Genomic DNA, 27,238 nt, shown 5'->3' on the forward strand with positions numbered 1-27,238 from the left:
GAGATCTTCCTCCGTTTTTGCCCTCATCAGGTGTTGTGGGTGGTAGTGTGCTAAAGGCCCTAGCATCGTTATTTGAGATCTTCCTCCGTGTGTGTGCCCTCATAAGGGTCTTGTTGCTGGTAATGTGCTAGGTTTTGTTCATATAAACTGTGTGATCTCATCCACTGCATGTTTTTAAGCACTCGCTTACAAGAAGCCTCATGGCTGAATTCTGCAGGGCTGCCCTACTCGGGCAGGTTACTGCCCCTGAACACTGCTTGTGGCACCCTACATTCTTTTGTACAAACTCGGAGTCAAGGTTGTCAGGGGCCACTTGTAGTAGCCATATCTTACACCAACATGCTTTTCTGGAGCCTCATTAGCACCCGTTATCTCCTGTAGTCAAACATTGGCTGGTTGAGGGCAAGTGTTGAAGGCCTTCGTGGTGTAATAGGTTACACATTGTTCAGCGTTAACTGTGCACTCATCGCAGCTGAATGATATTGCCTGCAGCTCCTCTTGCTAGTACCCACAGTGGTCACTCATTACCTAAGAATTACATATTGTACATGTAGCCTCATCGCTTCTTGAGCACACGTCTGGTTATATAGTGAAAATGCCATGCTCGCTTTTCTGAAACTTAAATATTTCTATTAGCATTTCTTTTATTTCCTCTATTTAAATCTGATGTTGCTGTAGGTGTGATTGCGTCACCATTAGTTAAGTTGCTTCTTTTGCGTTTAATGTAATCTCTTTGAAAAATCCTCCGATCTTCTGCTTAACATTTGAGGGAGCTACTCTGTTCTCTTCCTGCATCTCTTCGGTGCTCTCGGAGCCCTGTGTAGAGACTTCTCAAGCATCTCTACATATTGCACACTATTGCACATGCTTCTGGTAGTATCGCCATGCCCCCAAGTATGACTGTGCAGTGGTGCTGCATTTAGTCTTCATCTTACACTTCTGTACCTTCCTGGCTACATCCAAGCTCCCTGTGTCAGCTGCTCACATCTGCAACTTAATTCCCACACCTAACTGTGCCCATGTGCGTTTAGCTCTGATGACCTACTACCTGTAGCAAATGGTCGTTAGCGGACTTTTGATAGTTTTGCATGTGCTTGTCAGTGTTTGCAGCAATCTAGTGTCCTCAGCTGTGTAATGTCTATTGTTGGCACACATAGGGGATATAGTGGCCTGAGATGTTTGTGTGTTATCTGCAATCTGGTCTATCTGCAACCAGCTGGTTACACCTGGCTACTGTTGGGACTTTGTGAATACTGTTGGGACTTTGGGAATACTGTTGGGACTTTGGGAATACTGTTGGGACTTTGGGAATACTGTTGGGACTTTGGGAATACTGTTGGGACTTTGTGAATACTGTTGGGACTTTGTGAATACTGTTGGGACTTTGTGAATACTGTTGGTGTATCTTCAACCTGCTGGTTACACGTGGGTACTGGTTGGACTTCTGGCAGTGTCCACACATTTTTCATTTTGTGACTACATGATGTTGGTGCATTCCTTACCATCTTTGGGGTATCTGCACACACTTTGCTGTATCTTGCAACCCTGGTGGTGCATGCACATTCTTTACACCATCTACAAACTAGATATGTTATGGGCGCACTAGTGTTGCTGTCAGCAGAGACCTGGGGGGCCTTCCTTCGGCAACGTCACTCTTCGCATTGTCTGCTTACCCCTGGTGGCATCAGCTCAGTCCCATCTCCTGGCAGTCTCCACACACTTACCTCATTTGCTGAAGGTTCATGGTGGTTGGTGTCTTCTTGCTCCTAATAGTATTAGCACAGTGTTGGTGACGTCCTCACCATTTTTAGGTCTCGCCTAGCGACGCAGCGCATGCGGTGCTCACCTTGGGGAGATCTATTGTCGTCGGTTTTGAGTTCGGAAGGGGGACAGGAGCTGTGCACACGCCCGAACAGCCTGGCGATGTGCACGTGCGTTTCCTCTCAGACGATTTCAGCTACTGCTTGTTCTGCAAGTGAGGCGCATGCGTCACTTCACCCTACCTTCAAGTGAGCGGGCTTGTGCGCCCTGACAGGCGATGTGCACGTGCGCCCCTGAGAGGAACCGCGTCCAGGGTCTGTTTCAGGTGCACACGTTGGGGGGGGAAGTTGTTGTTTTTCTAGACTGTGGACTTATTTATGCCTGGTCGTTTTAAACCCGTTACCAACAAAACACAGAAACTGAAAAAAAAGGGCTCCCCTCCCCCACCGCACCCCAAATGTTTATAGCCCATCAACATTCTTTTCACTTTGGTATAGAGAGCACCTGGTGCATACTGTTCCCTGGGTAGAGGTTTTGGCTGAACTTTCACGGCGTCCTTCCACATCACTACGCGTGTCCGTGTGCCAGTTGCGCTCATGCCGAGGCCAGCTCTCGTGCTCTAAGCAAACAGGAGACCCTACTGCAGTACCACATCCGCCAGCGTTAGCAATTTAGCAAACATCCAGCCGCCTGTCCAAAGGCAAACATTCCTAGAGAACAGCCCGTGCCCGTCTGTGCACGCGCGGGAAAGGGAGCTGGCAGACAGATCAGGTTTCAAATCACCATCTTCTGGAGGGCCACAGACCCTCCAAGCCCTTCTTGACTGCCAGTTGCAGATGGCTCGACCTTCTGCCGCCCACGGATGGCTTGTCTTGTCCATGACAGTTCTCTGCCACCACGCCTCAAACATTGCCAAACATAAGTAAAAACTACACACTTCATAAAGCACCACAATCCTTAGTGTGACGGCATGGGGTTACAGTTGAATTTGGGAGGATTGTTATGTTCCAAGTGCATTAAATACCCCAGCCCCTTTGTGAGACTGACCCTACTGCACAACTAGACCGAAGACGCCACAGGCTCTACAGATGCCTGTAAGTTACTTGCTTTTCATGGATAGGCTGCATTTTGACAATGCATCCAAAGTCTATGCGTAAAGCTCTAAGAAGGCCATTAGCGGACGTACTTGGCGCTACACAGTGCAAAAAAATAAATGTATTTATCCATTGTATTGTGCACCGACTGTATAGTTTCATGAGAGCACCAAATGCAGCTGATATTTTGTCCTTTGCTTTGGGGTGCTTTCCACATGGGACCGAGGTGCTGGTAAGAAGCTTACTGATGCATTCGACAAAGATTCATATATTCCAAACGCACCGAGAGCTAACATTTCTGAGAAAGGTGTTCGCGGGCCCAGCGCGTAACCTTAAACAAGCTCTTGCTCAACCCAAGCCTCTTTCACATACCGAAACCCCTCCACCGTCCCGACAGCTCCGCCACGGTGCACCGCAGAGCATTGACTGCTATATTGTCTGCACTTGAAGCTTTACTTAATTCTCTTAGACCCCCCCCAGTTCTGTTTGTCATTTCCACGCCACCCAAACCCACCTGGCCTCAAAATAGAAGAGAAATAGACGACACCACTATTTGCCCCTATTTTTGGGAGGAGGGAGAAAAGGCTGCTTTGCTTAAGTGCATTTTTCAGTCACGGGGCCCTCCCAGATTCATATTAGAAATATTCACAGCCCTTCGGCTGTGATTTCCTAAAACAAGCATTGGCCTAGCCAATAGGTCTCGCCTTTGGGACCTTATAAGTGTTTAGCCATGCAACAGTTGATGTTGTTGCACCAAGGATATTGTACTAGATAACTAAACACTTATAAGGTCCCAAAGAGGAGACCTATTGGCTATGCCAATGCGTTTAAAAAAAATAAAAAAAATTTAAGGACAAGCAGTGCTATCAGGCTCCGGCTGCCACTTAGTCCACAGCTTCCCACGTAGACGCTGCAGCCATCTTTGAATGGTTTTAAAGCCCATTCAAAAGCGGTTGCCAGTGTATGTGAATCCCTATCTCAACTGTGAGACTGTTCTCCGGCTTCCCAATTCTATTAAATACAAATTATGTAAAAAGAACATCACTTTCTGAGCTGCACGGCTCATCCTACCCACGTTTCACGCGCAGATTTGAAATACTGATGGTTTAAGCTTACCGGAATACAACTGGTAGAGGGGCGTAGAGAGAGAGAGAGGGCGTAGAGAGAGAGAGGGGCGTAGAGAGAGAGAGGGGCGTAGAGAGAGAGAGGGGCGTAGAGAGAGAGAGGGGCGTAGAGAGAGAGAGGGGCGTAGAGAGAGAGGGGCGTAGAGAGAGAGAGGGGCGTAGAGAGAGAGAGGGGCGTAGAGAGAGAGAGGGGCGTAGAGAGAGAGAGGGGCGTAGAGAGAGAGAGGGGCGTAGAGAGAGAGAGGGGCGTAGAGAGAGAGAGGGGCGTAGAGAGAGAGAGGGGCGTAGAGAGAGAGAGGGGCGTAGAGAGAGAGAGGGGCGTAGAGAGAGAGAGGGGCGTAGAGAGAGAGAGGGGCGTAGAGAGAGAGGGGGGCGTAGAGAGAGAGGGGGCGTAGAGAGAGAGAGGGGCGTAGAGAGAGAGAGGGGCGTAGAGAGAGAGCGGGGCGTAGAGAGAGAGAGGGGCGTAGAGAGAGAGGGGCGTAGAGAGAGAGGAGGGGGCGTAGAGAGAGAGGAGGGGGCGTAGAGAGAGAGGAGGGGGGCGTAGAGAGAGAGGAGGGGGGCGTAGAGAGAGAGGAGGGGGGCGTAGAGAGAGAGGAGGGGGGCGTAGAGAGAGAGGAGGGGGGCGTAGAGAGAGAGGAGGGGGGCGTAGAGAGAGAGGAGGGGGGCGTAGAGAGAGAGGAGGGGGGCGTAGAGAGAGAGGAGGGGGCGTAGAGAGAGAGGAGGGGGCGTAGAGAGAGAGGAGGGGGCGTAGAGAGAGAGGAGGGGGGCGTAGAGAGAGAGGAGGGGGCGTAGAGAGAGAGGAGGGGGGCGTAGAGAGAGAGGAGGGGGCGTAGAGAGAGAGAGGGGGCGTAGAGAGAGAGGGGGGCGTAGAGAGAGAGGGGGGCGTAGAGAGAGAGGAGGGGGGCGTAGAGAGAGAGAGGGGGCGTAGAGAGAGAGAGGGGGCGTAGAGAGAGAGAGGGGGGCGTAGAGAGAGAGAGAGGGGCGTAGAGAGGGGCGTAGAGAGAGAGAGGGGCGTAGAGAGAGAGCGAGAGAGAGAGAGGGGCGTAGAGAGAGAGAGAGAGGGGCGTAGAGAGAGAGAGGGGGCGTAGAGAGAGAGAGGGCGTAGAGAGAGAGAGGGGGGCGTAGAGAGAGAGAGAGGGGCGTAGAGAGGGGCGTAGAGAGAGAGAGGGGCGTAGAGAGAGAGAGGGGCGTAGAGAGAGAGCGAGAGAGAGGGGCGTAGAGAGAGAGCGAGAGAGAGAGAGGGGCGTAGAGAGCGAGAGAGAGAGGGGCGTAGAGAGCGGAGAGAGAGGGGCGTAGAGAGCGAGAGAGAGAGGGGCGTAGAGAGCGAGAGAGAGAGGGGCGTAGAGAGCGAGAGAGAGAGAGGGGCGTAGAGAGCGAGAGAGAGAGAGGGGCGTAGAGAGCGAGAGAGAGAGGGGCGTAGAGAGAGAGAGAGGGGCGTAGAGAGAGAGAGGGGGGCGTAGAGAGAGAGAGAGAGAGAGAGAGAGGGGCGTAGAGAGAGAGAGAGAGGGGCGTAGAGAGAGAGAGAGAGAGAGGGGGCGTAGAGAGAGAGAGAGAGAGGGGCGTAGAGAGAGAGAGAGAGAGGGGCGTAGAGAGAGAGAGAGGGGCGTAGAGAGAGAGAGAGGGGCGGAGAGAGAGAGAGAGGGGCGTAGAGAGAGAGAGAGAGGGGCGTAGAGAGAGAGAGAGAGGGGCGTAGAGAGAGAGAGAGAGGGGCGTAGAGAGAGAGAGAGAGGGGCGTAGAGAGAGAGCGAGAGAGAGAGAGGGGCGTAGAGAGCGAGAGAGAGAGAGAGGGGCGTAGAGAGCGAGAGAGAGAGGGGCGTAGAGAGCGAGAGAGAGAGAGGGGCGTAGAGAGCGAGAGAGAGAGAGGGGCGTAGAGAGCGAGAGAGAGAGAGGGGCGTAGAGAGCGAGAGAGAGAGGGGCGTAGAGAGAGAGAGAGGGGCGTAGAGAGAGAGAGAGGGGCGTAGAGAGAGAGAGGGGGGCGTAGAGAGAGAGAGAGAGAGGGCGTAGAGAGAGAGAGAGAGGGGCGTAGAGAGAGAGAGAGAGAGAGGGGGGGCGTAGAGAGAGAGAGGGGCGTAGAGAGAGAGAGAGAGGGCGGAGAGAGAGAGGGGCGTAGAGAGAGAGAGAGAGAGGGGCGTAGAGAGAGAGAGAGGGGCGTAGAGAGAGAGAGAAGGGGCGGAGAGAGAGAGAGAGGGGCGTAGAGAGAGAGAGAGAGGGGCGTAGAGAGAGAGAGAGAGGGGCGTAGAGAGAGAGAGAGAGGGGCGTAGAGAGAGAGAGAGAGGGGCGTAGAGAGAGAGAGAGAGGGGCGTAGAGAGAGAGAGAGAGAGAGAGAGAGAGAGGGGCAGAGAGAGAGAGAGAGAGGGGCGTAGAGAGAGAGAGGGGCGTAGAGAGAGAGGGGCGTAGAGAGAGAGGGGCGTAGAGAGAGAGAGAGAGGGGCGTAGAGAGAGAGAGGGGGGGGCGTAGAGAGAGAGGGGGGGGGCGTAGAGAGAGAGAGGCGTAGAGAGAGAGAGGGGCGTAGAGAGAGAGAGAGGGGCGTAGAGAGAGAGAGAGGGGCGTAGAGAGAGAGAGAGGGGCGTAGAGAGAGAGAGAGAGAGAGGGGCGTAGAGAGAGAGAGAGAGAGAGAGAGAGAGAGAGAGAGAGAGGGGCGTAGAGAGAGAGAGAGAGAGGGGCGTAGAGAGAGAGAGAGAGAGAGAGAGAGAGAGAGAGAGAGGCGTAGAGAGAGAGAGAGAGAGAGAGAGAGGCGTAGAGAGAGAGAGAGAGAGAGAGAGAGGCGTAGAGAGAGAGAGAGAGAGAGAGAGGCGTAGAGAGAGAGAGAGAGAGAGAGAGGCGTAGAGAGAGAGAGAGAGAGAGAGGGGCGGAGAGAGAGAGAGAGAGAGAGAGAGAGGGAGAGAGAGAGAGAGGGGCGTAGAGAGAGAGAGGGGGGCGTAGAGAGAGAGAGGGGGGCGTAGAGAGAGAGAGAGGGGGGCGTAGAGAGAGAGAGAGAGAGGCGTAGAGAGAGAGGCGTAGAGAGAGAGGCGTAGAGAGAGAGAGGCGTAGAGAGAGAGAGGCGTAGAGAGAGAGAGGCGTAGAGAGAGAGAGAGGCGTAGAGAGAGAGAGGCGTAGAGAGAGAGGGGCGTAGAGAGAGAGGGGCGTAGAGAGATAGAGAGAGGGGCGTAGAGAGAGATAGAGAGAGGGGCGTAGAGAGAGAGAGAGAGAGGGGGGCGTAGAGAGAGAGAGAGAGAGAGAGAGAGAGAGAGAGGGGGGGGCGTAGAGAGAGAGAGAGAGAGAGGGGGGGGCGTAGAGAGAGAGAGAGAGAGAGGGGGGGGGCGTAGAGAGAGAGAGAGAGAGGGGGGGCGTAGAGAGAGAGAGGGGGGGGCGTAGAGAGAGAGAGGGGGGGGGCGTAGAGAGAGAGGGGGGGCGTAGAGAGAGAGGGGGGGCGTAGAGAGAGAGAGAGGGGCGTAGAGAGAGAGAGGGGCGTAGAGAGAGAGAGAGGGGCGTAGAGAGAGAGAGAGAGGGGCGTAGAGAGAGAGAGAGGGGCGTAGAGAGAGAGAGAGAGAGAGAGAGAGAGAGAGGGGCGTAGAGAGAGAGGGGCAGAGAGAGAGAGAGAGAGGGGGGCGTAGAGAGAGAGAGAGAGGGGGCGTAGAGAGAGAGAGAGGGGGCGTAGAGAGAGAGAGAGGGGCGTAGAGAGAGAGAGAGAGAGAGGGGCGTAGAGAGAGAGAGAGAGGGGCGTAGAGAGAGAGAGAGGGGCGTAGAGAGAGAGAGAGAGAGAGAGAGGGGGGCGTAGAGAGGGGGTAGAGAGAGACACAGATGTTGGTGGGGTAAGGAAAGCACTGACTTCATTCGAAACCGAGGCGCACTTCCATTTTTAGAAGATGCTGTTTTTCAATTAGGTGGATCAAGCGAGCAGAATTAGTCGTCCATGCGCTTTCTGGCGGCTTCCAATGAATAGCACAAACATATATTTGTGTTTATAACCGAGTTTAGCTGAAAGCCGGCTTGTAATGTGTTTGCGTAAATGTCTACCAAGAGGCACCTACATAATGCTGTGCAAAAAAAAGGCACGCCAAGTTTGGGACTTCCAGCCAGCGCTATTAGTAACTAGATGTTGAGATTGAGGGTGTGGGTAGACATGTGATCTGCGCTCTTGAAAGCATGCGTTTTCTGCCAAGATTTGGACTTTATAACGTGTTCTCATTTAAGATGGAAATAAGAGAGCGGGAGACACAGACACCGAGACCGGGAGTGCTGCGTGCGTGCGCAGTCTGCTCATTTGCAAGCACTGCACTCGTGCTTGTGGCACGCCCCTGCTCGCTCCCGCAAGGTGGTTGCCGCCACAAGCACGAGTGTGCTTGAAAATGACCATAGTGGCGGCTAAAGGTCCTCTTTAGCAGCGCATGCGCCCTGCGTAGGCGAGACATAAAAAAGGTGGACATTTAAGTGACTTCAGTAGTAAATGAATGTGGTGAACCCACACAATTAGGGGGCCCTCTGAGGAAAATAAAGAGAATTATTATACTAGAAACTCAATCAAGGTGAATATGTATTTTCAGCACCTCGTAAAAGAAGCAATTTGAACCCCCAGATAAAATACTTACTGTCAGGGACACAAATAAGCACGAGTCAATCTGACAATATGACCATATCGCGGGGATTCCAAACCAGGCTGGCTATAGGTTGCAGACACGCATACGAGAAGTGGATGGTCCTAAATGGGTAGAGCAGTAGTTCCGGAAAATGCCATCCACTTCCCCACACCACCGCGAGAGACCGTTACTTATTTATCGAAATAAACAAACCCCACCTCCCTGAAACACCTACGACGTGGGCTCTACTCACCTGCTAAGGCACCAGGATGCTACCACTGTTCCGCTCACCTCCCGCCTCCTCAGCTTCTTGCAGTGAACAAAGCTACACAGGGAAAAATCGGCCGCGCCCTGTGGCAGGGCGTGGCTTGTGTGGAGCGTCACTGCACAACAATGGTGGGCGCAGCATACTGCGTGAAATAAAAACAGGACTAGGACGTCTACACGAGATGTACCAGCCATCAGTCTCCCTTATTAAATGAAAATATAATGTCTGATTAGGAGAGAGTATGAATGCACAGCACAGGTACAAACACTATATTATGTCAGTACATTAAATAGAAATTATTAACATCAGAGCACCATGCCTTATGACCAGGATTTCTTTTTTTTTAAATGGAAAATAGTTTTTTTGCTCACTATAAGACCTGTTTATTTCGAATACATATTTATGTCGGTTTACAGAAAAAGTCCGCTACTACGACTTGTAGTGCAGTTACAAAATGTCAAAAACAAGACGACCTAACATTCAACATGGCTGCCAAAATTACTGCCTGCTCCGAAAGCTTTGTGGGCCGGCTCTAGGGTACATAGCGACAAAGTCTGTCGCCACAAGTTGACGCAAGAAACAGCTGAGGTTGAGACTGAGTGTGGAACCAAAACTTTCTCACCTTCACAACTCTTCTGGAATGAGGAGTCGATAATAAGGAATTGAAACTATCATTGGATAGATTCCTGACGTGGTGATACCGCTGACTTGCTTTCCAGTGTTAAGGGCTGTGTGCAGTGTGTTGGGTATATGCACCGGACCGAGTATACATTCTTGCGCATTGTACAAGTACAGGAAAGTCCTGCTCAAAAGCAAATTGCCATAAATACATCGCGCTGCAATTCCTGCGTCCACGGAAATTGCTGCCAGATGCACGCACCGTATTGAAAAGGTGCACATGCACCCACCATCAGTATCTTCTTTATTCCACGTTAAGTGGGAGGGCTTTAGAGACAGGCAGGGCACCAATAGTGGGGGTGGTGCGCACGCAGTCTGCTCTTTTTGGAAGCACATACTTGTGTTTGTGGCGCGCCCCTGCTCGGTCCCGCAAGGTGGATGCCGCCACAAGCACGAGTGTGTGCTTCCAAAAAGAGCAGAGCGACGGCTGAAGGTCCTCCTATGCAGCGCATGCGTGCTGCGTAGGTGAGACCTAAAAAAAGATTTTTATTTTTACCTTGTTGTAATCAAAAACGACATGAAGTGCTACAAACCCAGGGCACCCGTAGAATTGGGGCATGCAGGACTGTATATTGGTTCTCTTTCGGGGGGGGGAGGGTTGAAAGGAGATGAGTGGCTCACAATTGTCGAGGCCACAAAGGTCAGCTCACATCTGAGCAGTAGCAGGCACTGCACATGGGGCCGGCCATGCTGCAGACACCTTGGTCCCACTGCACAACTCATTTCAACCCATGTGTGCGAGTATACAATTGCGTTTGAATAAATAAAAGGCATTGTCATTTATAATGCCAATAGCTCAAACTCTCTCAAAGGCGAGACCTATTGCATTGAAAATGCTTGTTGTAATGTCTGTTGGGGTCTGTAAATCCCGGTTTGTGTTTTTCCCTGACAGCAGCTGCACACTTGTATTGATGTCCCAGCATTCCTAGTCCTGTCCCCATTCTTTTTTTCAAATGGCTCTTTATTTGGTTTCCAACTTAATCCTACATTTCCACAAGATATGCATCAACATTTATAGATGAGAAAAATACACAACGTGATCAATTTTACAGGAACACCTCCAATATCCTTTGCCTATCATCCTGATAATACTTTTTCTTTGATCAGACGGCTTAACATAGAGGCTTTAACATAACTTCATACAAAAACAAACACCATGAAAAAGTGCAAGATTACTCTGGAGAGCAAATACATTAACAAAAGGCTGTAAGACCCACTTGTTGGCACCACTGTTGTGCTGAAACAGCAGTCAAAATAGGCATGCCAGTGCTGCCTCGGTACTACTGAAACAATTCAACTGTGTATTGCGTGAGTAAATGTTTTGACCTTCCCTTCAGGAGCAATCCAACCACAAATTCACCTAAAGCATGCATTAACGTCTATCTTGAAGGGCACCCAGTTTGGTCATAATTTCATCCCAGGCTGGACATCCCATAACAATGCCTCGAGTTGGTCGCCACCCCTGCTTTCCAACCCATTGCAATCTTTAATTTTGCCAAAATCTACAACAAGTCTATAAATATACAAGTCTGTACATTTTCACCGGTCCTAGATAACTTACACAACAGTAGAGCTTTTATTTATTTTATTTTAAAGGTTTTATATAGCACTGGCTAGACCCGGAGGTATCGGAGCGCTTTACATGAGTACAAGATCATAGTTGCAGGTTACAGCGTTACAAAGGTTACACAGTTATTAGAGCATGGCAACATAGCTACTTGTAAGGTCGAGATAAACAATACGCACATATACGCAAGGGAAAAAGCAGGCAAGGGCAGAGATTCAGGGGAGGGAGTTAGGAGCAGGGGAAGTAGACAGAGAAGGAAGGAGGAAAAGAGGAGGGGAGTGACACAGCGTGGAAAGGGGGGGGGGGGGCGATGGGGTCACAATCCGGTAGACGAGTCAAAGCTGCGTCCAAAGTCCAGTAAGCTGTGATCATAGCGGAAGTGGCATCATTCCCACATCTCTGTTGCGAGAGGCTCCCTTTACGCAGTGGACTCTCTCAGAGGGGTCTCTGAGACTCCAAGGCCTACATACTGGATCCTTCCCCAAAAAGGGGAGAGGGAGTGCTTTGGCGAGGGGGGGCCATACCATACCTCAGTTGTGAGTGGCTCCCTTGGCGCTGTGGACAATCTCAGCGGGTTCACTGAGACTCCAGAGTATAAATATTGGATCTTTCCCCAACAAGGGGAGAAGGAGTGCTTAGACAAAGGACAGGGGGCTAGGCGGTGTAGCAGGTAAGGGGAGAGATTAGGGGGAGAGGGGATAGGAGCGAGCGTTTTACATGAGGAACACTAATGTTACAATTTTACATCAGTGACAAGTTACATAAGTATCAAGAAAAGCATTTAAAGAACATAGGGTACAAGGTTAATGGAGCAAGGAAGGGTAAGGGGATAGGGTAAAGGGGTAGGAGGAAGAAAGGACGTAGAGACTAGGGGAAAATCTGCCCAAGGTACAGCCCGGGGGATGGGGAAACGAGCCCACAACCAGTCACCTCTTTAGCTATTTGATAGCTCCACTGGGCATTGGCCAATTCGCTTGGTCTCTACAGTGTGGGGTAAGTTCCGCAGGTTCGAATTCCTGATGTGTAAGCAAGTTAGGGGATAGGTTCAAGATCTGGTCAATGTCCAATTATTGTCCCAGGGAAGTAAAACAATGTGGTGGGCACCACTATGGCAGACATCTTTGGGTCAGGCAGGGGACTATTGATCTTAGTGTAACATTCAGCCATCCCCAATTATATCTGTCGTTCGAGTGGAGGTGATTGAAGAGCGGAGAGCAGCTTTAGGCCAGAGTCCGTGTCCGCTAGTCTCTCATGGAGGAGAGTAATGTCGTGAGGAGGCAACAAGGGAGAGACAACCGCCATTATCGGATCAGGCGGGGCGTCTCCTATATCCCTCTCTTTTGCAATAGGAACTAGTTGATCTATATAATGATGGAGCCATGAAAACGAGGTAAGTATCAAACATGTCGGATGCTCTACGCGCCATTAAGATTGCTGAGACAAGTGTGGTAGAACTGGCGGACAACTTCATGCTTTGTAGGACTAGTAAATTAACGCAGGGGCTGTAGGAGGGTGAGAAACGACCCCCCATGATATCCGCTGAGGAGCTCTTGCCAGGAGAAGCTGTGTAGATGAGGGAGGATCCCCGGGTGCAGCGTTAGATCGCCCAGGTCAGCTTGAATGTCGATTTTGTTTTGGGCGCCAATTTTGGGGTCAGGCGTCGGTCACCATTATCCAATGTTTTTAGTGTGCAATACGCCCTGGCGCTGTTTCAGAAGCAAGCCAAATATCGCTCTCAAGGTGGGTATTTATTAGAGTGTGCACAGCACCTCTGCGCTGTCAACACACTTTTCGGATGTCTGAGGGAGCCCTAGCTGCTAGATTGTGGGGCCGTGAGGAGCCTGGGGTCTGGGACGGTGGAGCGCCAAATGGCTTCAGCAGGGCAGGACTGGCACCGCAGGCCGCACCCCTTGCCGCGTACCCAGCATCGTGCAGCGGGGGCTAGTTAGGGCGCAAAAGTTCACAAGTGTCAGCAGGAGTTTCCGCATCCCAAGCAGCCGGCCAGACCTGCTAATTATGTGGCCATATAGGAAGCCCCGATCCGGGAAGGCGCGAGGGGCCGAGGTGGCCGGCAGCGCACAGGCACGGGACGAAGCAATCAAGCTCACGGGCAGGGGAGACGACCAGTAGTTTCTGCAGTACAGGGCAATGTTGACACCACAATTAGAGCTCAGTGCAGTTAGCTATGTTCAGCACATTGGTGGAGGTGTTATACTGCAGGGGGCCCAGCATTACTTGTAGGGGCTCACTCCTGTAGTCCAGCCAACCGGATCCGGTAGCGGGACTGTAGACTGGGGAAATTAAGGTCGGGAGGGCGCGAGGGGCTGAGATGGCCTGCAACAAGCAGGTCCGGTTGCAACAGATAAGCGCACAGGCAGGGGGAGCAGCCAGCAGCCCGACACCCCGCTTGAGCAGCAGCCCCCCAGCGCTCCTCACCACTTCAATGTTCTGATATCGGGCGTCACAGATCTCCAGGAGTGAGACGTTGCGGGCGATCGTCCGGGCTGCTAGCAGCTACGTACGCGGCGGAATCCGGATCAGATCAGGAGTTGCCCCCAGACGAGTGCCGGCAAGGTTTTAATTGAGGAAAGGACCTGCATCCAAAACTGCCCTTTTACCCCACGGTCTCGCACCATATGATGAATGTCGGCCTGAAGGGCCCTTTATTGTGTGCAAAGGTCAGAGGCACCGAGTATATCTTAGCAATCCTGGCATGTGCCTGGTAAGACTGGCGTAAATAGTTAATTTGTGTATACTTCAGTGACTGACTGCTGCAGATTGACTTGACGTATTCCAGCATGCAGGACCATTCCCTATCAGTTTCTCCAACAGTTCTTTTTTAAGGTTAGTCCTCCGTTTTTTCTTGACAACTGTAATATCAAAGTAAAACGCCAGTGCAAGCATGGAGTGCAGCGTCAACACTCCTCTTCTACCAGACCCGTGTGTCAACATTAACACTAAGGCATGGTTCCTTGATGGCCCACCAGCATCCAAACCCCAGGGGACTCGCACTGCATTCACAAGAGCCATAAAGGCAATAAATTGGCAGCACTCCAGTTTAAACTCCTTCTGAAGTAATTCAGAGGTGCAGAGTTCACCATCCCTTTAAAAGTTCCCCACCATCTTGATCCCTCTGTCTGACCATGCTGGCTTATCATATGTGCCAACTCCACCTCTCGGCCTCCGAAGGATCCAGAAGAGTATCTCGGGAGTACGCTATTAGTATGGCGGTATGCATTGCGCTACGTGGAAGGTTCTAGGGTATGCGTGTGTTTGTTTCACATCAGCACTTACAACCCACTCATCCCCCTCAGGTATTTTATCACCTCCACGCCTTCCACATCTGTGGCCTCATATCTATCGCATCGGCCATTATACCTGCACTGAAAAATAACCTTCATAATTAGGAGTACTCCTACCATCCCCATCTAATAGATGAATAGCCTTCCCCAGCCCTATAGCAAAGCACCAAGGAGTGAATTTACTTCTCTGAAATACCCTGCTGGAACTTTCGAAGGGAGGGCCTCTAAGTGGTACGAGATGCAGCTTGTCTCGCTGCTGTCAAGTCCTTACTCAAACTCCATGCAAACCACTTTCCTGCATGTAATTTTGGACACCTAAGTAATCGAATCAGCTTCCCACTGAAGTGCAGTGTTGAATCGGTGTCTTCCATCTTGTGGGATATCATTCCTTTGAGGAATTTCACACGACTTCTTCCAGCTATTTTTCGGGCGAGACATTTGTGCATAATGACCTAGTGGTCTGTATCATCTGATTCTGAACATATGATATAGCAACTTCACACCCAATCAACAAATTCATGAATGCTATTAAGAGCTCATCGTTACAATGATCACAGGAGCAATAATAAATCACGATTTCTATTTCAAGTATTTGCTGTTAACTTCAGTCACCTCATGTGAGGAGGAACCCGAGAGTAATGCCCTGAAACCCCGTTAACTTTCCTTGAAACCGGAGGCATCATGGACCAAGGAATGCTCGGGGATAGCAAGGGTTAACCTGTTGCTCCCGACCTCTGCCCTGCAGGAAGAAGCAGGTGGCTCCGCGGAGGAGGACCAATCCGAGACGCCGGAAGGTGAAGAAAAGGCGGATACGGAAGACGCGAGGAAGAAGCAGGAAGATGTAGCCAGGAGAAGCTGCAGGACGCCGAAGCAGAGAAGATGGAGACGCCGGGGAAATGGGATGGCAACAACAGCGAGAACCAGGACAAAGGAGAGGAGTGGTGTGAGGATTGGTGGATCCTAGTTCCCCCAGGAGGTGCGAGAACGCCGCCGCAACTCAGAGTTGCGGCCAGGACAGTGAGTGAACCGAGGGACCGCGGTACAGAAGAAACCAGGGGAACAACAAGCCTGGATATCAACTCAACGAGAACTCCTTATTTCCTCTCAAATTTTCAAATAAAATGGAAACATTGCTAAACACATCAAGCCTCCTAGCTTCTATTTCCGCCCATCCCTCCCACACCCGATTTAAATCCAAATAGTCATCAGTTAACCTAGGAACAGGATAGCTCCAATGTTTGCCAGTTCACTGAGGAAAAATTATCTCAGAAGGATGAAGTCAATTTCAAAATAAAAGCATGTAGTACAACTATTGACTTGTGATTCAAAGTCTCAGTGGTGGCGCACAACACTACAGCTGCAGTGCTGACTCGGCCAGAGTAACAGTGTTGAGAAGCAAGGTTTTGACTTTTCGGTTTCCTTCTGTCTGGCCTCTCTCTGGGCCACCAGGGCACCTCTTCTGCAGTGCTCCGGGCCTCATCCAAAATGGCCAGCTCTTACCAGACCCTTTTAATGCGCTCTGCTCTCTGTTGCTCTACTTGTGCTAACCTTGTGAGTATCCCAATTTTTTATTTATTTTTTTCGCTGGGACCAGATTTGAACCCTGGTGCCTTTGCATAATTTTTCTAGGTAAGTCTTGATGAGACAATGGCAGGGATAAGGACTTTCGAAAAGTGCTGCCGGGCATGCTAATAATCAAAATCATCCTAGATGCCTTTGCATTATCTCTTTCAGGACCAATAGGGGTGCTACCCTTAAAGAGAAGTACTTGATATATAGCTCTAACTCCAACGGGTAGAGAGAATAAGTGCCAAGTATACTTCCATTACCCCCACTGGCAACCTGTTGTGCAAGGAAAATATTTACCCTGGTTGTAATGACAAACTGCTGAAATCTTAGGCACAGTAGGAGCTGGAGTAGGTCTCACTCTGGAGATTCTCCCTCTGCAGCCTCTTTTGCAGTTTCATCTGCCTCCTGGTTCTCAGTTACCCTCAAACCTTCTGGTGGCCCAGTAATTTGTCTTCGCTCCACAATGGGGTACATTTGAATTTGCTTTCTCCTGATTCTCTGTGAATTTGTTTGTGGATTTAGCTTTCTAAGGACAAATCTAAACTCCAAGTCTAGAATGGTACTCATGTTGGTGTCCCTCTTTGGTGGCTTATTCCAGATCTACAGCCACCACCACCAATTCAACATATTGAGAATATTGATGTACTGTCTGGCCATTATCACCTTCTTAAAGTGCCCTAACTTTCTGGCTACACACCTGACAATCCCTCACTTGTAATGTGCACTCTAGTCTGTGCAGCTTGCTACTCTGTATCTGGAGACTTCGTCCTGTATTTTGTTCTGTGACCCTGCATGAGTACCACAAACTACTAGACCATGTATTGTTTTTGAGATGAAGATATATATTTGCTTTTACCCTTTTTCATTTTTAATTGACAAGGACCCATCCGCATCCCCAGCAATAAAATGTTGCAGAAACCATGATAAAGCAAATATTGACCAAGCCAAAAGGGTGGTGGTTCACTCCTGACCTGTTGGCTTTGGCAGAGCTAGTTTATTTTTTTTTCAGCACTGCATAGTAGTGCATGTGTTTTCTTGATCCCTCCCCTTGTTCTCTATGGTGCTTGTCTCCTTCACTTCCCTGCTCCTACACTTTCTATGTTGCTTTACCCAACAATCCACAACACCATGTTTGATAGTTGCGTCCTAAGACCCTCATTACATCATAATTGGTGACTCTAGTACAAGCTTGGCTCCACTTGGCTCTATCCATTGCCTATTGTTACGGTTTGTATATTGGGCCCTGAACATTACTGTATGCCCTATTTTTACTGTGAGACATCCGTTGGCGTATCTATTAGTTGAAATTTCACCATTAACATTGCTACTTTGATGTCTAGCAAAAATATGTTCCTCTCCCTTACTTGCGCAAACGTGCATTGTTCTCTAATATGACATTTCTTGTTTCTAGACACTGCTTAGTTGGAATTCTTAGGACCGTACCATTCTCCCACCATAGTTCATCGTTGGTGGTTAATACCTGTTTGCAAAAATTAGTTTGGGCACTTATTCAACAGTGTGGTTGCTTTAGTGTTTGAATTTTAGACTTTTTTTTGTTTCACATGCTCTGCCTGGCTGTGAGGGAGTTCATACAGAATTGTCAGGTGTCCTTTAGGGGTGGAAATAGGAATGGCGAAAGCTGATTACATTGGCACAGGGTTTAAATTGTTGAAAGTGTTGCATCATGTGACTATTTTCCTGTGTCTTATTTTGTTTTTTCTTTTTGTTTAGAACTCGATCAGACACAACCTATCTCTTCATAGCAAGTTCATTAAAGTCCACAACGAGGCAACGGGGAAGAGTTCCTGGTGGATGCTGAACCCAGATGGTGGCAAAAGTGGAAAGGCTCCCCGGAGACGGGCTGCTTCTATGGACAACAACAGCAAGTTGCAAAAGGCAAGGAGCAAGGTGTCAAGGAAGAAGGCCACCATGCCAGCTTCTCCAGATGGAACAGCTGACAGCCCAGGCTCTCAGTTCCCGAAGTGGCCCGGCAGCCCTTCCTCTAGGAGTAACGATGACTCTGATGTGTGGACAAGCTTCCGGCCACGGACAAGCTCTAATGCGAGCACCATCAGCTCTAGGCTGTCTCCCATCATGAATGATCAGGATGACCTGGCTGATGAGCACCTTCATCAGTCTCTGGTGTTCTCAAGCACCTCTACCAATGTCCCTCCAACAGTAACTGAAGAGCTGGAGCTCATTGATGGTTTAAATCTCATGTCACCCAGCTCCTCTATTCTCCCAGCCCAACAATCCGTAAACAGCAGTCTGATGCCAAGGAGCGCAAGCTTCTCTTTGCGACAGCAAGGCACAGCCAGTCATGCTTCGTCATTTGGTAACTCTTTGTTTAACCCTGTAGATATCTCACTGCAGCGTTCTGCCAGTCACTACTCTGGCTCGCAGACACTGGAAGCCCTCTTGACGTCAGATTCGCCCCCTCCCAGTGATGTCATGATGACACAAGTGGATCCCCTCTTGACAGGGAACCGTATCAGCAGCCACAACCTAATTTTGTTAGGCGGATTTACCCCTGAAAACAAGCAGCTCCACATGGGGAGTATGCAAGGGCAACAGCAGACCTCCTTGGGTGTCCTTTCTCTGCCAACCACCCTTACACTGTTGGTGTCACCGCAGAACACAGCAAGCTTGTCTGTTTCGAAGGGTCTGGTTCAGGGTTCTGCCAGCCCTGCAGGCACCTTGGGTACCTTGCCGCCTATGTCGTCTGCTGGCACGATGTCATTCAGCAATGTGAGAGAAGACAAGCTGCCCACAGACCTGGACTTTGATATGTTCCTAGAGAATTTGGAATGCGACGTAGATGATATTATCAATAGTGACCTCATGGACGGAGATGGTATTGAGGGACTAGACTTTGAGTCCACGTTGCACAGCATGAACTATCCCAACACTTCACAAGCCTCTACTCACAGCTGGGTCCCCAGCTAAGGCTTGAGTGAACGTGAAAGGTAAGAGTGATGTAATATATAATCCACATTTGTAAAGCGCGAACAATCACCCGTAAGGGTCTCTAGGCGCTGGGGGCCATCGGAAGATTATGCAAGCTATTGCCCAGAGTCATATGGTGCTGGGCTAATCTGCCGTCGGGGATCGAACCGTGATCCCCAGATTCCGGAGTCAGTCGCCCTGGGCGCTGCACCACACCTCTTCCTAGAGTTATCTGAGCCTCCGGCTAGCAGTGTGACATTAATGATGTTTTAATAATGGCCTGGGTTTGCTTTTGTTCAGCTGTTGAAATCTACAGCTACGTAGGAGGGCCTTTTTTATATGGAAATCACAAGATTTGCCTTGAAGGAGAATTGTAGAATAGTAGATAAAGATCCTAGACCAAGCAGGGGATGCTGTTAATATCTAACCTATACTCGTCTGAGTTGAGTAACCGTGTTCTTCTCATTGTTAGGGTTCTCTCTGTCTTTATTTTATTTTTAGTGTAAGATGGGAACATGAAATGCTAAGTTGTTTTATCCCTTTTTAATTATATGTACATTGCGAGTGTGCGCATACAAGTCAACGAACCTCCCTATTCACTGACCCACCAGAGTGAATTAACTCTCAATCTGAGAAACTACAGAAGTGGAGCTAACTCACTAACCTCACTAACAAGACTGCCACTAAATATGAAGCTGTCTGGCTCATCACCAACACAGCTCCAGCGGTTATGCGTGAAAGTTGTTGCTAACCTGGGCCACTTTGAAGCAGCTGTCCAAAGCATATGCAGGTCTCGCCTAGCCTTAGTCTTGGAATAGCATTGGCTTGGGAAATTACATTCCCTCTCTATTTACTTTTGACCATGTGACATGCACTGTTACCAGAAATATGTGTTGTACCCATTTTTGCTGAATCTTTTGTACAAAAGAGAGTAGGACAGTTTTCTTTCATCTCCAGAGATTTTTTGCCAAAAAATCCTTTCCATGCGGATTTCCAGGCATAAAAACTGTGGGACCAAAAATATCCATCTCAAAACCACTTTTTTTTGAGTTACCCTTTTGATGGTTTATAATCTGTTTATTAAAAATGTGTGAAAGTTATCCCCTTGCCCTGTCACAGCAGCCTTGTGCGCCTGGGTGTTTTGGAAAAGATAACTTGATGGTTGGGCTGTAAGACCACTCAAATCTTCAGATGAGTAAGGGAACATAATTCTGGTGGTATAGGACTGATGATTTGTTTAATGTTTGAACACGACCATTTTTGATTGTGCTTCACACTGGTAATTTGCCTGCTTCCAAGCACACCTAGTTTCAGTAAACAAGGTAACTAAGCTACCCTGCCCCCATTAATCAATAGGAGCATGACTCTTCGGCTCCCTCCTGCGCCTTCTGGTTGTAAGTAACCAAGGTCAAAATGTACGGAGCCTTTATGTGTTCGCAAAGGGTCCAACGTGCAGAATCGGACCATTTGCAACCGCAAAAATGCCTTTTCTTATGTGCAAATCTAAATTATTATTATTAAGTTCTTGCATGGCGCCTAGCTTTCCATAGTGTTTCCCAGCTCTTTGAGGACAGGTGAGACAGCTTAGAAGTGAGACCTAAAATAACCAGTTTTTAAATTCTTTGCGGAAAGTGGTTAGGGAGGTGCAGCATCTCAGACACTCGGGGAGAGTATTCCATAACTTGGGCCCAGATAAGAGAGAGAGTGACCACCGATCCGGATGGAACTGTAAAGAGGGATCGATTCCTCGAGTGCAAAGTGTAAAGGGAGTGGTAGGGCACAGCAAGTTTTTGCAGGTACCGAGGTCCCGAGCGCGAGTTGAGTTTGTATGTGAAACAGAGTGCATTAAAATAATTCGCTTGTCAACTGAGCCAGTGAAGGCAACGGAATGTTCAGTAAGCCAGAACAGAAGCCTGGTGGCAGAGTTCTGGTCCATTTGATGCCTCTGAACACAGCCTTGTCTGTCCCCAAGTACAGGATGTTGTCGTAATCTAACCTAGATAGTATCATAGCTTGGGTGACAGTTCTTTGGGCAGAGAAAATAAGTCTTATGGACCACTCGCTACTCTTAAAAACATTTAACATACACTTCTCATTTGTGGGGGGTTTTCAAGTCATCCCGGGCTGTATTTAAAAGGCCACCATCCCTGTGATTGCTGGGAATCCTAGTGGTTCTCAATTTGCAGCCTACTTCATTGATATTCTTGAGGTAGGTCGAATTGTGACAAACTAGGATTCAGTAATCCCCAAACTGACCTATTAGTACATAGGTCGGTTCACAAATTACTACACTGTAGGAAATTGACCCTTTTTGCATGGTTACCCCCCACTTTTTGTCTAACACATGATGCACTTTGACTTGGTGTGCCCTGGGTCCCTGCTAATCAGGTTTCCAGGGCCTGTGTTCTTAACCAAAGCAGTACCTTTGTGCCCCCAATTGGCTCCTCTCTGGCCACAGGTAAGCCCCTTGTAAAAGGCACCATGGGACCAAGGGCACTGTGACCAGGGAAGGCCTCTTAGGGCTGCAGCACCTATTGTGCCTCCCTTATAGGCCCTGTACCTTAACACCCAAACACTGCCATTGCTGACTGCGTGTTTTGGTGCAGAGAAAAGGGAAGAGTGGACATGGCACTCATCCCTCTGTGCCATGCCTGTAATCCTCTGTCTGGGGCCTAGGTAGGTCACCCCTCTAGAAGGGTGCACTAGCCCACAGGTGAGGCCATAATGTCCAAGTCCATTCTTAGACATTGTCAGTGTAGTAAAGCCATAAAGATTATATGGTCTGGTAGTTGGTCATTACGAACTCCACAGCTTCATGATGGCTTTACTAAAACCTGGGAAATTTGGTAGCAAACTTCTTAGCACATTAAACCCACACTGATGCCAGTGTGGGATTTAATGTAAAATGCACTCCGAGGGTATCTTAGAGATGCCCCCTGAAAAGCGACTGCCCTGGTGTGGTTCCTGAATGGCTGCCTGCCATTTGCCACCACCCGACTGGTTTCTGGACCCCTGGGTAGAGAGCCTCCGCTCTCTGGGTGCAGAAACAAAGTCCATCCTGGGCAGAGGTGTCATGCCTCCTCCCCCATGGTGGGTTGGGTTCATGAAAGGGGAAGCTTCAAAGGCCTACTGCTTTTGTACGCTGACCCTGCCTTTTGCTGCCCCAGCAACTGGCTCCCACTGGTTCTGACCCCCACTTTGGGAAGGAGAATCGGCGGGAAAACCGAGCTAGGAGGTGAGGTGTGCCTACCTTTGCCTATCCCACCCCTGAGGAGCGAACCCAACAAGTCAGAGGCTTATGCCCCCCTCCCACTGGAGGGTGGCATAATAGGGGGTGCACTCACACCAAGGAAGGTGCCATTGGTCCCAACTTGCTAAGCCCTGTAACACCCGTAAATTTAGTAGTTAGGGGCAACCCTGAACCTTGCCTCCTCAGATTCGAGGAAGAAAGAAGGATGAAGAGCCATGCTGACCCAGGAAGAAGAGGGCACCTACTGCTTTGGCCCAAGCCCTAGCGGCCTGTCCTGACTCGGACCTGCCTACAGCGAAGAAACCGGCATAGCCAGCAGCCGCCCAGAGGACCTGCCCTGACCTCACCTTACAGACTGTCTCCTGTGAGCACCAGATTTGCTCGACAAAGACTCCAAGATCAGAACCCGCAACCAGGCGGCTCTGCGGTTTTGCACCCAATGCCAATGGCCTGAGTTAGAGTGGCCCATTACCACGAGGAGGTCTCCCCAGTGACCCTGACCTGGCATCTGGTGATCCCTGACCTCCCTCAAGCTTCAAGACGGCGCCTGCAGTCTCAACCTGACGGGTCCCTGCCCCCTGAAACTCCCACCACCACCCGGAGCTGGTAAGAAGACCAGACGCCAAAAGACAACCCTGCACTTGAGTCCCCACGGCCTTGGGTGGCCCATCCAATATCCTCCAAGAACCCTACTTAACTATCCAGCCATTGGTCGCCTTCAGGATCTCTCCCTGCCCGAGCCTGCAGCCTCTTCGCCAAACCAAAGGTCTCCATTGGCATCATCCTTGTCCCTGATGTCTCCTTGGCACTCTGCACCCGGCCACCCTGTGCTGCTGGTGGTGCAGCTCCTGTGCTGATTGTTGGCTCATGCAGTGCTGACCTTTAACCCCAGGAGTTTTGCTCCCACACTTGAGTGGCCTGCTTGTAATCACCTCCTGACCAAAGACCCTTTTAGCCCCATTGGCTAACGTTGGCCCCCTGCACTCTGTACCCGACCGCCCGAGTGGTGAGATTTGAGGGCCTACCTAGACCTTGGGGAACCTTGGTCCTAACCCCCAAAACTCTCACCTGTAAGTTGCTTACTTACCTGTAAAACCGATAACCATTTTTCTCCCGTACGAACCCATGTTACGTGTTTTTTTTTTTTTGTTGTTGTTTTTTTTCCTATAACGTTCTCTGTCAAGTTGAACTTTTGTATGGAAAGTAAGACGCAGTCTTGCTTACCTTGTATTGTGAGATCCCCGGTGTGATATCTAGGCATACCACCCCGAGGTGTTGTAATCTAAAAGTAATCCAAAAGAATTCTAAAAGTAATTCCTGTGTAATTTAAACTGCTTTTTGAACTAGTAGAAACCTGTAACGATTGTAAATCAATTACCAGTTGCACTTATTGGAATTTTCTATGATTGAAAGTACAGTTTTCCTACCTGTACCAAGTCCGGCTTGGCTCTAAAAATAAAACAGAAGTATATATTTTTTTATACTTACCTGATTGGTCTGGATTTAGTCTTAGTGTATGCCATCAGTTTTGATTGAGTGAATACAATTAATGCTTGGATAAGCCTTATTGAGAACCCACACTACCACAAAGAGAGCTGTTAATACTTACTTAATTTAACCTCTGCAATATCTCTGGGGACTCCCTGGACTCTGTACACACTATACCCTACTTTTGTATAGTATCAATAGAGCCAGCCTCCTACACACACTGGTCTCAAATACTGGTTGCAAGTGCAGCCAGTATTTTGCAACCAGTTCTTCGTGTATCTGGACCCCAGTCCTACAAATTGGCTCACACTCTTCCTTGTCAGCAGAACTCGCACCTGAGCATTATCCCTTTATTCTTCTCAAGTTGCCAGAGGACGACATTGCAGCACTGCTCAGAACACTAGAAAAACTACACAAAGTTCAGATGGTCCTAGTTTTTTTTTAAAAATTAAATTGTGAAGCTATTTAGAAGTTTTAAAATACACTATTGACACTATATTGGTGGGCTTATTCTTGCAGCTTAGAAACGTATGCTACTTCAGCATAGGAAGCATTACGCAGTGTAGATGTTTCTAGAGCTCAGAAGTTCTACCTGCAGAGGTTGAAATGCTTCAGAGCATGTATTTCAAATATATGGTCCTCTTCCTCCAGTGCATTGTGTCTAAATCCACTATAGGCAGGTGGGGAAGTCGTTTGCATTTCAAAGTCCTAGGACATTAGAGTAGTTTAGGTGCTCTAGTAGATTTGCGCTCTTTTCACCAGAACAAAGGCAATATCACTGGCTTTGAAAAGCTATGAGTTTTGATAGATCTTGTTTTGATAACGCCTTGGCCGGTATGTGCTATGTACCCCTCACAGCATTAGCAATAGGGCCCCAAACTATTGGTACAAAAAGTATTCAGCAGAGTATGGGAAATGTATCTGAAAGGGGATCCTTGTACTCTCGTCCTTGCTCTCCCTCTTTCCAAACATTCACCCTCTTATTTAATCTGTGCTGGAATATTGCGTATCTGAAAACGCATGTAAGTTGGTCGCACACAGCTTTGGGATGAGGCTATCGTGAGCGAAGGCTCAACATTTTTAAGTGATGTCATTTTTAGAGCTGGTAAAAAAAACACCCACTATCTTAGATACTCTGTTTTACATACTTACTGCCTCATTTCCTCAGCCTCCGCACACCCACTTACTAATGAGTGCCCATGTTGTGGCTAATAGCTCTTTCTTTAGTTTAAATTGTTAGTGTTTAATAGACACTTTACTGTTGCAGGCAGCAGCACGTTTGTTTGTACTGCTTTCCTTAACTGAAAAGAATGTTCCAGTCGCCAGGAAAATCTACTTTTGGCTTTGCTCCCTGGAGTAGTGTTTGTTTAGTGGCCTCCCACCTACTCACCAAGAGCTAGAAAGGACTAGAGATGTTGAACAATTGATACCTTATGTTAATGATTTCTCCTTATGTTTTTTTTTATCTAAAGATTTCATCAGACCATCCCTGGATCAACTATTTCATCTTCGCTTCTCAGACACGAAGTAATGTCCTTGGAGAACTAGACAGCATCTGTGGCAGTGACAAGGCAATTGTGCCCACTCTCTGGAGGCTTTCACCCAGTTGGAACATCCTTCAGCTTAGCAACTAGGATATTCGTTCCAGATATGGTGTGGGTCTTCCTCCTGTGGCCACCTAATACGCCCACGCTTGAGATGGCTCTCGGAACGCACCTTGATTTATGGACAGCTCACCATTGTGGTGTATGGATGGCTACTGACTCCAAGAGCGCCTGCTCAGCGTTGCTTGCTTTTCTTCTGCACAGAAGAGCACCAGCCATCTTCTTTGCCCAATGCACTTAGGTGGGGACAGGGCACCACCATAAACCAGCCTTTGCCCTCTTAGGTCTCCTGCTCTCAAGTCCTAGAGGAAGGAGGGTCGTTGGAGATGTGGAAACAGGATCAGAGCTAAAAGATTCACTTGTAATGTGTACAAGAATGTATGTGGACAATTTCTGGTCAATCTGCAGAGACGGGTGGGTCATGTATTCTGTGTTATAAGCAGACATTGGACAGACAGCATTACTTCCTGAAATCCTCCTGTTACTACAGACTGTCAGGAAAACATGCTAGCTTGCCATCATTTGCCCTTTTAACTGCCTCCTGCTGTGTGATTGCCAGGGACTGTTATTTCTTTGCAGGCTCAGAGCCATAACTGCAATACATTTCATTTTTTCACAGGATACCAGAAGCCTTTCACAGGGTCGCATTTTGGTTGTGGCTGAGTCATTCAAATGTAATAACGAGTAGAGGTGCATCCACGTAGGCACAAACGACTACACCATGGACAGCCAGTTTTGATCCAGGATTGGTGACTTGGGCTGTTTTCAGAGGTCCTTTCCCACCACTTGTGTGGAGGTGAAGGCCTTTTTATTTTGTTTTTTAATCAAAGGTACTGAGGGTAGGCATGCCTGCCACAGCTGCCTTGTGTCGGTGCGGTGTTTGTAACTGATTATAGTACCAGGTTTATAAAATGTGGTGGGGGAGGGGATCTGTGAGTTTGGCTTTCATCCCTCCCTCCCGCGTAACCTGTTGATTTTTGTATTTTTTAAAGATCTAGTTTGATCATTACCTTGTAATCTACCAGTAAAAGTAGCTGCAAATAACAAGAAAGCTTTTTTATAAACTTTTAAAGATATAGATCACCTATTTTAATTATGAGCATTATTAGGCAAAAATGTAAGAGAATGAAAACAATTTTCTACTAAAAGTTTGTAATTTTGTGTAGAATACTTTTTGTAACTTTGATAATGAGGTGAACACTACAGAAAAGATTCAGGCATAACCGAGGGGGTTACAGACCAAGGGGGAGTCTTGGAAAATAAGCTACGAATAGATGCAATTCAGTTGATAGAGTCAGACTTTAAGAACGCTTGTTGGCTAGTGCTTTTGTAGGATCATCAAAACCTGTATCTGGCTTCTTCCATCTTTCCTTTTTTATTTTTACTTGGACCCTTGTATATTATTGCCTGTGTTTCCTAATGATTTTGTGACGTGATGTTCCTTCCTCAGCAATTATAAAAAACATTACTGTATTGCCACCCCTCTTGCATCCCTTGTCTTTACTTTTCTGTACAGCAAGGACACCAGTGTCATAGAGTTAGCTGGAGATGGTTCTAGTGATGCACTTGGACCATCACTAAGGTGCACATTTCTCCCCGATAGTATGGCAGACTGCAGTTCATTTTGAAAGCCCCGGCATCCGATTTGTAATGATGGGTAAGAGACCAAGCTTAAGAATCTCTTGACAGTGTCACTCCAAAGGAGTTTAGAATGTATGTGCACAAAGCAGTAGTTTTATCCTGACCAGGATAGGTGAGCAGGAAGCATGGCAGAAGGCGTTCATTTCCTACTAGGCAAACCCCATTGCTAAGCACTTCTCCTACTCCTATTCCCCCCTGAACAGTGTGATAACTGACAAACAACCAAGCCTCTCTGGCCCTTAAGGGGCTGTGTGCTTGTAACTGTACTAGCTTAGCTGCTGTTTTCAGTTTTCGCCATATTGCTAAATCTCTACACCTTTCCTAGATTACAAACTATTCACCTCTACTATTGGACCACAGGGCATTTCAAGTCACAACCCAAAACTTTTA

The 27,238-nt window shown here is 48.7% G+C and overlaps 1 protein-coding gene across 1 annotated transcript in view; it reads left to right on the forward strand.

Moving 5' to 3' along the window:
* Positions 1-26,686, forward strand: part of FOXO4 (forkhead box O4) — a 133,301-nt gene extending 106,615 nt beyond the window's left edge. The window contains exons 2-3 of the mRNA XM_085608410.1: positions 17,651-18,885; positions 25,076-26,686. Coding sequence (XP_085464536.1) covers positions 17,651-18,865 — 1,215 coding nt within the window. The 3' untranslated portion in view covers positions 18,866-18,885; positions 25,076-26,686. The remainder of the gene's footprint in view (positions 1-17,650; positions 18,886-25,075) is intronic.
* Positions 26,687-27,238: the final 552 nt, after the last annotated feature.

This window comes from Triturus cristatus, chromosome 5_2 (genome assembly GCF_964204655.1).
Source record: "Triturus cristatus chromosome 5_2, aTriCri1.1, whole genome shotgun sequence".
Taxonomy (NCBI): domain Eukaryota; kingdom Metazoa; phylum Chordata; class Amphibia; order Caudata; family Salamandridae; genus Triturus; species Triturus cristatus.